At 45.9% G+C, this 11,238-nt stretch overlaps 1 protein-coding gene across 6 annotated transcripts in view; it reads left to right on the plus strand.

Moving 5' to 3' along the window:
* Nucleotides 1–4,488: 4,488 nt before the first annotated feature.
* LOC123136339 (uncharacterized) overlaps nucleotides 4,489–11,238 on the plus strand; it is a 14,172-nt gene continuing 7,422 nt past the window's right edge. For 2 of the 6 annotated variants that reach the window (XM_044555706.1, XM_044555707.1), the window contains exon 1: nucleotides 9,812–10,250. In XM_044555706.1, coding sequence (XP_044411641.1) covers nucleotides 9,885–10,250 — 366 coding nt within the window. In that variant the 5' untranslated portion in view covers nucleotides 9,812–9,884. Of the gene's footprint in view, nucleotides 4,888–5,364; nucleotides 5,523–8,005; nucleotides 8,119–8,763; nucleotides 9,068–9,811; nucleotides 10,251–11,238 lie in introns of those variants that run through there. The other 4 variants (XM_044555708.1, XM_044555709.1, XM_044555711.1 and 1 more) reach the window with 4 other exon arrangements.

The following is an 11,238-nucleotide window of genomic DNA, read 5'->3' on the forward strand; positions in this document are numbered from 1 at the left end:
TCAAGATATGCCCCGATCCCGTCGCCCCTGATGCCCTGCGGCCGCCCGTCGCCGTCCACCCTCGCCCGAGGTCTCCGTCGGCGTCGCCTCCTCGCCCAGTCCCTCAACGTCCACCTCGCCGGAGCACCTCGCTGCCTCGACCCCGTCGTCTCCGTCAACCCCGTCGTCCCCGTCCTTCGCCCCGTGCACATTGCCCATTCCCTACGGACCCGCGGTGAGGCCCTCGGCCTCTTCTTCTTTCCCCACTCGTGGCCTCACCGTGTGCACGACGCGCCCATCGCCGTGTTCATCTGGCCTAGTGCTCGCGCTCACCGCGACCTCGCCCCGCCCGGCGTGCCTCTGCATGCGCCCCAGGCCACGCCCCTACCTCGCACGCATGTTGCTGCCCGCTCGCTGCAACCCCGCGCCTCCCTGTCCGCGTCCGCCACTACTGCCGCCAGCTACAACACCCGCCTCGCCGAGCACGTGTGCTGGTCCCCACGGCCACGCGCGCAGCTCTCTGGCCGTGCCCAGGCACGCGCTCGCTGCTACCTGCTGCTGCCGCTCCACTCTGCTGCGCCGTCGCGTTCCCCCGCGTTGCCGCATGCCTCCGCGGCCACTTCCCGCTTGCCGCTCGCTGCCCCGCTTCGCCCAGCCAAGCCGCGGCCACCCCTCTGCCGACGCCTTGTCTCCGCCCGCCGCGGCCTGCGTCTCCTTTGGTCGGCGCCGTGACCGTCGGTGCCGTGCCGCGCCAGGTCACGGCCTCTGCCCGTTAACGGGCGCCCGTGAACCCGCCCGTTCGGCTCCGTGCCACTAAACGTCGGGGCCCGGCCCTGTAAAACAAAAAAATGATATATAGAAAATTAATTAATTAACTTAATAAAATTAAACTTAACCTAATCACTTAGATAGTTAATTAAACTATTAGATTAGTTAACGTAACTGTGAATGATATGTGGGTCCCAGGACCCAGTTGACCAGTCCAGTGTTGACTGGACCCTCCTGGCCCCCACTTGTGAGCCTCACATGCATTCGGCTGGGTACACCCCCTGGGTACCCGTAGCAATTTTCAATTTAATTTCGAATTAAAATAATTTCTAAAAATGAAATAAAACTTTGAAATATAATATAAAATAAACCGTAACTCGGATGGAAATACTTTGTACATGAAAGTTGCTTAGAGCGACTAGACGAATTCGAATACGCAGTCCGTTCTCCCGCCGCACATCCCTAGCATAACAAACATGCAACATTTCACCTCCGGTTCATTTGTCCAAAAACGCGAAACACCAGAATACTTTCTCGGATGTTTCCCCCCTTCGCTGGTATCACGTCCTACTGCGTTAGGGCACACCTAGCACCGCTCATTGTCATTTCTTGCATCGTCATGCTTATGTTTGCATTGTATTTATTGTTTATTCCCCCTCTTCTCTTCGGTAGACTACGAGACCGACGTTGCAGCTGCCCCGTTCGACAACGGAGTTGACGACCCCTCCTTCTTGCCAGAGCAACCAGACAAGCCCCCTCCCCTTGATCACCAGATATCGCCTATTCTTCCCTCTACTACTTGCATTAGAGTAGTGTAGCATTTTACTGTTTTGGTTAATCCTATTCTGTTGCATAGCCTATCATTGTTGCTACAGTTATTAATACCTTACCTGCAATCCTAAATGCTTAGTATAGGATGCTAGTTTATCATCTGTGGCCCTACATTCGTGTCCATCTACCTTGCTATACTATCGGGTCGTGATCACTCGGGAGGCAATCACGGGTATATACTATACATACATACATACTATACAGATGGTGACTAAAGTCGGGTCGGCTCGTAGAGTACCCGCGAGTGATTCACTGATTGGGGGTTGAAAGGACATTTGTCCCGACGGCCCTCTGTGTGGATCTTTGTGGCGGAGCGATAGGGCAGGTTGAGACCACCTAGGCGAGAGGTGGGCCTGGCCCTGGTCGGCGTTCACGGTTACTTCATAATAACACGCTTAACGGGATCTTGGTATTTGATCTGAGCTGGCCACTGGCCTATACGCACTAACCAACTACGCGGGAACAATTATGGGCACTCGACGTCGTGGTATCAGCCGAAGCCTTCTTGACGTCAGCGACTAAGCGGCGCACGCCGGGTTGGACCGCGTAATGCAACTTCCTTTGTAATGGAGGTTGCTAGGTTTGCTCACCGGCAGCGTTCGCAACGTGCATGTGTGCAATGGGCGATGGGCCCAGACCCCTGCGCGCATAAGATTTAGACCGGCGTGTTAACCTCTCTGTTGTGCCTAGGTGGGGCTGCGACGTGTTGATCCTACAAGGTCGGGCATGACCCAGGAAAGTGTGTCCGGCCAGAGGGATCGAGTGTGTTGGGTTATGTGGTGCATCCCTGCAGGAAAGTTTATCTATTCGAGTAGTCGCGTCCCTCGGTAAAAGGACGACCCGGAGTTATACCTTGACCTTATGACAACTAGAACCGGATAGTTGATAAAACACACCCAGACAAGTTCCAGAGACAACCCGGTGATCGCTTTTCCACAGGGCGACAAGGGGAGGATCGCCGAGTAGGATTATGCTATGCGATGCTACTTGGAGAACTTCAATCTACTCTCTTCTACATGCTGCGATACGGAGGCTGCTAGAAGCGTAGTCTTCGATAGGACTAGCTATCCCCCTCTTATTCTGGCATTCTACAGTTCAGTCCACCGATATTGCCTTTTTACACATATACCCATGCATATGTAGTGTAGTCCTTGCTAGCGAGTACTTTGGATGAGTACTCACGGTTGCTTTGCTCCATCTTTTCCCCCTTTTTCCCCTTCTTCCCGGATGCCGCAACCAGACGTTGGAGCCCAGGAGCCAGACGCCACCGTCGATGACGACTCCTACTATGCTGGAGGTGCCTAGTACTACGTGCAAACCGCTGACGACGACCAGGAGTAGTTTAGGAGGATCCCAGGAAGGAGGCATGCGTCTCTTTCGATCTGTATCCCAGTTTGTGCTAGCCATCTTATGGCAACTTGTTTAACTTATGTCTGTACTCAGATATTGTTGCTTCCACTGACTCGGTTATGTTCGAGCACTTGTATTCGAGCAATCGAGGCCCCTGGCTTGTAATATGATGCTTGTATGACTTATTTTACTTTTAGAGTTGTGTTGTGATATCTTTCCGTGAGTCCCTGATCTTGATCGTACACATTTGTGTGCATGATTAGTGTACGATTGACTCGGGGGGGCGTCACATTAGGTGAGCTCAATTTAAAAAAAATACAAAACATGTGAATAGTGGCAATTTTAGGTAAATAGTGTCAAAATACAATTCACCCAAAGTTGCCACTATTCACAGATATGGTTTCAAATAAATTTAGAATTTTTTGATATGCTTAAATATGAAAAAAAAAGTTGTGGTTGATCTTACTGATCTCGCCTATAATGTGAGATTCTATGCTAGTCTCCCCCGAGTTTTACCATGAAACCAAAGTGTTTTTTCTTCGCAAAAAAACCCAAAGTGTTTTCGTCCTGAAAATTCAAAAAAAAAAGTGTTTTCGTCCTATGCTGGGCAGGGTCACACCACTATTTCGCTTATGTGTGGCTCTGCCTCTATGTTTACTCTTGACGGTACAAAACCATTTTTCTATTCAGATTTGTCTCATTGTGATGAATTGTTTTGAAGTTATTGCAAAAAACTTTTATATGTGAAATTTTGTAATTTGAAAACTGCTATCGAACCATAATTTTTTGTGAATTTTTTTTTGTATGAAAAGTCACATCTAATTAATATCTTTCTAATGGTATATGGTCTATCATTCAGAGATAGAATTGCAAGTTATTGCAAAAATAGAACGAAAACTAGTTGCACACATGCAATCTAGTTGTTTTTTCTTCTTGAAGTTCACTGCCCATGCCGCTATAGCGTGCAAAAGTTCGCTTTCCCCTTGAGAAGGTCGTTTTCTAGTCACCAAACTGACCGTGGCCATGTCTACTTCATTCACACGAGTTTTTGTCTCTCCCTAATAAAATGATGAAAATTCCAGCAAATGAAGTGGACCTTCCCGGATAAAGTGAACTCCTGTCAAAAAATAAACTCCCCGCACAGGCGAACATAACATCCTAACTAAACGTCGTCAAAAGGTAAACCTTTTGTTAATAAGTTCACATCATTTTTAAGTTCATTAGGGGATCATGTGTACTTCCTATACTTGAGTTATTACAAAACAGTAAAACAGAGCTACATAGGCCCTATCACAACGATTTGAGCTCCTTATCCGTCGGATCATGCGTAAGAACGTACCAGATCGTCTCACTGCCGCACGAGAGGTATTTTTCACCCGCTACCTAGCTTCTCACGCCTGGCCCAACGTATTCGGGCCGCTACTCCGGGGACTGAGTCGGCCGTTCTGTAATCAATCGGGCCAAATTGGACCTAGAAACTATGTACGGAAGCCCGGAGGCCTGATGGTGCGGTATAAATATACTTCTCCCCAAGCGTTTCACGAAAAGAAGACAGCCTGAGCGTCGTCTTCCCTTCATCTCCCCGCGGCGGCGGCGGCGGCGGCCGGCACGATTTGGCATTACCACACAATGTTCATGATGGCGTCTTCAGTCGTTCGTTTTTTTGGGGATATGTCGTTCTTTCCCACATAGTATGTTTCAAGCCTGTGATCTATCTCGTTCTTGCGGCGCTATATGTGTAGGTTGCAGCGGCGCATCAATGTCGATGGTTGTCTGGTTGAGGACGGCAGTGGCTTTCTCGCCCCTCCAGCCTTCTGGATCTCTTTAGCGCCACCCGTGGGTCTTCTTTCCCCTAGGGATGGACCTCCACCAGACAGAGTCGCCTCCTTTTCTTGGATACGGGCCATGAGTTGATGTTGCGGCTGTGAAACACTTCGACGAGAACCATTGTCCTCACAGGTACCATCGTATTCTTCCTCATTCCCTTCGTGTAACCCATTTTCTACCCAGTCTCTCCCAATCCATGTAAAGCTAGAAGTTAATTTCTCAATTGAGATCTCATCATACATTTGATACATTATTCTCCATGCATGGCAGGTCCATTAGAAAGGGCAAATTATGCACAAGTATAAAACAGATGCAATTTTCCTTTTGTCAAATAACAATATATTTGGGGGTTTTAGATCCTTTTTCCTATTGAGAGTTTACCTTGCATAACAGTATTCTTGTGCTTCCATGCATGAAACTTAACTTACTATGCTACATCATGTATGTTTAAACTTGCGGTCTCCCCTGTGAACCTAGGTACTTGCGGGTTTGTTTGCATTCATATATTTCCAGTTTTTTGCTTTCATATATCGCCGGGATATTTTGTGTAACCTAAGGTTGTCCATTTTTCTTTGTTTTTTTGCCCTGGCCTACTTCATTCCATATCAGGACCAGACAACGGTTTTAGTTTGTGATATAGCATGGTAATGCATTCTGATGGTCTGGGAGTCGGCTCACAATTTCGAAGAGATGATCCCAGTTGACATATGTAGTGGTTTTTCCTCCTGCATAGCCGTAGGGTGTTAGCCTCTTCATCCTTCCCAGAGGTAAGTCAAGTAGAGAGCAAAACCAGCTACATCACCACCACAAGTCCCATTTGCTTATTTGTTAATGTTGTGCTTTGCATTGATCTAAATTTGTCAGTTGGTGCTTAGTTTTAGTTGGCGAGATATGATGGTATTATTGGAGCAAAATTGTATCTTGCGTTAATAGATGAAACTGAAAACATGGTGTGGTCCACTTCATATGTTCTAAAGTTATATGACTTGGGGAAGAGAGATGTTTCAGAATCCAACCCTCTTTTTGACATAATTCCAGATGTTAGAAAAGTACAAACAAAAGTATTTATGCTAGCGGATCATTTCTAACTTCGAATAAATATACCTTTTCTCCTCTATCATGGCATTGTAATTTAGGCCGTTTATATTTCCTCAAATGTTGATATTGTTCAACTGGACGGGCGCGGCAACGCGCGTCTTCATGGTCTAGTTGTACTTATTTTGGGAAATGCCTGGATGGACCGGGCGGCAGCTGCTCCCGCCACAAGTCGTGCTATCATTGGCCTAGAATTAGATGGATTCCATGGTATCGTTGATACAAAAGTCCATATCCTTATCATCCGAGCGATACTTCGGTCTAAGGGCTGGCCCTCTCCCAGTTGCGGTCCATCGCTCGTCTCGTGCCCGACAGCAGGACGGAGCTTGTCTCGCGCCCGGCGGCAGGACGGAGCTCGTCTCACGCTCGGGGCTGCAGAACGGGCGATGGAGGCCAGTTTTGGCCGGCCTATTGGGTCTCGGCGCTAGGGGTCGTCCAGGTGTGCGAAAGGCGAGGCCTTTCCGCTCGTCTCTTCGGTTGGGGTAGCGGCGGGTCTCGGGTCAATGGTGCCTAGGTCTTGGATGCCGGGGCGGTGGCCCCGGTGGTGGTAGCGCGGTGCTTTTGGGCAGAGCCCGCGGCTTGGTGCTGCCCGGTGGCCATGGCCGTGCGGGCGGCGTGGCAGCCGGGATGCGTCGTTCGGTGGTGGTGAGGGGTGGTCGGGGTGAAAACCTGTTCTTTCTGCAGACCGGCGGCGGCGAAACTCGTGCCCTTCTTGAAGGCGTCGTCGCGGCTCTTATCGCCCATCATGTGCTCCAGGGAAAACTCTGACCCTTGGATCGGGCGGTGGCGGTGCTCCGGTGTCGTATCCTTGATGAAGGCGCCGCCTTGGAGTCCACAGATCGTCGTATGCGGCTTCATCTCTTCGTAGTTAGGGATGGTGTTGCTGCGCTCAGCGCCTGTGTATCATGCCTTGGGTGTGTGCGTTTGTTGTGGTGGCGTGCGTCTGTATTGGGATGTTGGTGATCTTTGCTTTATATATAAAGCGGAGCGGAAGACTTTTTCGGTATAGTAAGCAATACGAGACAAATATGCAAGGGTAGGGACCACCACTGAAATAGTTGGGAAGTACATGCACAACTTTCCCATTTCTCTCTCATTTTTCTCCCGTGCGACGGCTCCACCCAATGTGGTCAATGAGATTTTGTCAGAGATAAGCAGTAGTGGTGGCTCGACTTGGGTCTCACAGGACATGAGCATGGCAAGGAAGGAGGGCATCCCTCCCGATGCCGGCAGCTAACATCTCATGGATTGAGTGACTATAAGTGTCTGTGTAGGAAACTCAAAGAACATAAGAGTAGTGTTGAACATTTAACAAACAGAATACGCAAAATGAACTTAGATACAAATTAAAAAAATCAAACAATTGATGATGACATGAACGAGAAATTGCAGAGTAAAAGGGGAGTTAGAGAAATGTTTGGTGAGAATAGTTTTTGCTGTGAAATTTCTTACAAAAGTTGTTTTGGCTTTTCGAAGATCAAATGAGAAGTTGTATCAAGATAACAATGGTGATTTTCTGGGCACGATTGAAATGATTGCTGAATTTGATCATGTGATACAAAAACGCATTAGACACATTAAAAATAGTGAAATTCATCATCATAATCTAGGCCACAATATTCAGAATGAGTTAATTTCAGTTTTTGTTGATATTGAGGATCACCAAGGATGTCAAGTGTTTCTCTATTGTCATGGATTGTACCACGGATGTGGGCCATGAAGAACAAGTGACTCTAATTGTGCGTTGTGTGAACATGTCAAGTAACTTTCCGGGAGTGGAGGAGTTTTTCCTAGAGTTCTTAAAGGTTGATGACATGTATGAATTGGGGGTTTTAAGGTATTGATGGATACATTGGGTTCTCTTGATTTGGACTTCTCTGTTGTGAGAAGTCAAGGTTATAACAATGGTTCCAATATGAACAGAAAAGGCAAAAATGTTCAGAATCATTTGCTTGAAATTAACACAAATCATTATATATGCCATGTGCATGTCATAGTTTCAATCTCACTCTTTTTGATATGGAAAAATCTTTCAAACAAGCTATTACATTCTTCGGTGTTATCACAATGGATATACATATTGTTTTCACGTTCTACTCGAGGGGTAGGATTTGCTTGAGAATGTTCGAAAACTTACTGTCAAACCTTTGTCTAGCACTTGTTGGGAGAGTCTAATAATGATCGTGCAACCTATCGGGTGCCAAAATCCCCAAATGAGACCAACTTTGGAGGAACTAAGCGAAGGCTTCTACTAATGACCCATCAACAGTAAGTGACGCTCAATGTTTCGTCGGTGCAGTTGAGGATTTTGAAACTTCAGTTGGTATAGTTATCTGGTATGGTTTTTTGTTGTCTATAAATATGGTGAGAATTTTTTTACAGGAAAATTTTGTGTGCCTCAATGCTACTCTCAAACACATTGAGGAGGTCATCTCATATTATGAGGAGTACAAAAATGAAGGCTTTGATTCTAGTACTGAGATTGCAAAAGTTGTTGCATTTAATATGGATATAGAGCCAAAATTTCCAACAAAACATCAAAGTAAAGGGAATAATCAATCTGATGAAACTATTGATCAAGATGAATAAATACAACTGCCGACTATGGAATCCTTCGGAGTTAGTTTCTAGTCACTATTGACACTGCAATGATTTCATTTTGACTAGTCGATTAGAGCAGCCCAAGGAATTTGATAGTAATCCACCAAAATGTTTGGTTTCTTATTCAACTCAAAAATCTGAAGTCCTTGCATGATAGTAATATATCGAAATGTTGCACTACTTTTGCGGAAGCTTTTTTCTCATAACTCATCTGATGTTGAACTTGGTGATTTTTCACTGAATTAGAAGTTTTGCAAGTAACTTCGCCAGATGATTCGATGTCAGCTTACGAGATTCTTCATTTTGTTCCAGATGTATATTGCTATCCAAATGTTTTTGTTGCCTATCAAATCCTCTTAACGGTACAAGTGACAATAGCCTCAGCTGATTTTTTTAATCTAAAGTGAAACTACTGAAAAATCGGTTGAGGTCAACTATGTTATAAGAAAGATTGAATTGCTTGGCTATGTGCTGTATTGAGAAGGATATCTTGTACATCAATGATCTCAATATTGTCCTTAATGACATTGTGTCAAGAAACATCTGAAGAAGCTTTTTTATAAAGCATTGGAGCATTATTGTCGATGGAGTCACTGGAGTTTGGTTCTTATTTGAGGTAATCATACTAGTTCCCTTTTGATATTGCTCAACAATCATTATTGCATCTCTCAGACTGAAAATGTATGGTTGAAAGATAACTTTCAATACTTTGCAAGTGAAACTAGACACATATATGTAGATATATACCTACACACAGAGGGAGGTATATATAACCCTTTTTTTTTTGCGAGTGAGGTATATGTAACCGTAAGTACCCATGTTGTCAACTTCACCCTAGGGCCTTCCAAAACATAGAGCCAGCCGTGGGAGGGTGTGTCTTTCCCACGACATTAATTAGTCCTAACAAAATAGAAGGAAAAAAACACACCGTCTCAGCATCGCAACGACAATTCCAACGGACGGAGTAAAATTTCCGGGAAGAGGTGGTAAAGAGACAAGACGGAACCAAAGCGTATCCTACCAAAAATTAAAAAGAGGGCACTAGCAGTGCTTTGCCTTTTCTTTCTCTCCATTATGAGATTTAGGCAGCACTTATTTACATCCTTAACCTCGGGAAAAACAATGGATGGATCAGTGCTACTACCAACCAGCATACTTGGCGTGTGACAGAATAAACTCTTTGCCTGCCCCCTCTCTTTCATTAGCTAACTTCTAGGAAACAGAGAATCAGGACCGACCGTACGTAAGGAGCTGTTATGGTACCCACATGCCATATTTCCCCTCTTTTTAACAAGGTTTGTGGCCCGCCCCTTTTGACTAAGCTAACCGAAAGCGGACTCCTTTGGACTCATCGCTACCACTTGGCGCAACATTTCCAGTTCCAGTTCAAGCAAGGCACAACACTGAACCATACAGACCAAGGCCCAGCGAAGATGGGGAACTTCCTCGCGCGCTTCGGCGAAGATGAGACTCCCGGCAGGCTCCCAAAAGATGAGACACCAGCAGCCGGGCAGCCGCCGGGCCGGCAGGGCACCGGCCTGGTCGGTCAGCTCCACGTCTTCGACGGACCGCCGCCCCGCGTCGATGGCGGTTGGCCTACCCTGGCCAACACCGGCAGCGCTGCAGGTGCTGCCTTTGCGCCCGGTCGCATCACCCCCTCAGGCTCAGGCTCAGGCTCAGGCTCAGGCTCACGCTCACGCTTCCCTTCTTCCTCTGCCATTGCGCCCGGTCGCATCACCGCCTCAGGCTCCGGCTCCGCCGCCACACGCTCTCACTCTGCCTCCACCTCCGCCTCCACGGTATATACATGTATCTATGTTAGTTCTTCCGGTTTTGTGAAATAATTTCGAATGCAAAAATGACTTCCAAAATAGGATATTTTGTGAAGCATCCCTGTAAAAATATATACAAGACACTAAACAGAAGTGCAACCCCTTCTTTACAATTCAACAAATCGAAGGAATTAAATTTATATGGTTTGCCAACTATTTGTTCTCTCATTCATGTGTTTTTTAATTTCTTTTTTGTTATTCCTACCTTTTCAGAATATCTATCTATTATATTAGTATAAAATAAGATACAAACAAGCCACCATGTTCGTCCACATAGGTTAATATATTTACAACTTTTATAATATAGATTAATGGTTGAGATTTGAAATTTAATTCATCTAAAATATGTTCCTTCGACACACAAGGAAACCTCTCTAAAATCATGATTACAAGCATATACAACCTAACCAATCTAGGTTCAAGGCGTATACCACCGGTCATGGCCACAACACGGATTTGAACATGCTGCCATTAATATTCATTCATTGAAGGCTCCAATGAACTTCGTGATCATCACCCTTGCATCACGATTTGATGTCTTTGGCCTCACCATGAATGACCATGTTGCAACGCCACACCAACCACGCGCAACCCATATCACAACAGTTGTCAATCTGTCCCCGCAAGAGGCCACCTCCAACTTCCAAATGACCATTACACGAGAAGTTGCAAGACTTGCACACTAGGTGGTCTACTCCAATAATCCTATAGGAACTTAATAACCATGTAAATAGAGAAGACGTGTTATTTGGTTCACATGATAGGGAAAAATGATTTTTATTTGTTTTGTTTTGAGTTAGTTTTGGATGAACTAGTCGCTAGCTCATATTCACCCATACTTTTTTTTGTGCATCTCCTTCTTGAGTATCAAAGTCAATCATGATGCCTTGATCATCCATCTATGAAACAAAACGTATTGAATCTCAACCTTCCAAAAAATATTCCTTGCCCCCCC

The sequence above is a fragment of the Triticum aestivum genome, chromosome 6B (genome assembly GCF_018294505.1).
Source record: "Triticum aestivum cultivar Chinese Spring chromosome 6B, IWGSC CS RefSeq v2.1, whole genome shotgun sequence".
NCBI lineage: Eukaryota > Viridiplantae > Streptophyta > Magnoliopsida > Poales > Poaceae > Triticum > Triticum aestivum.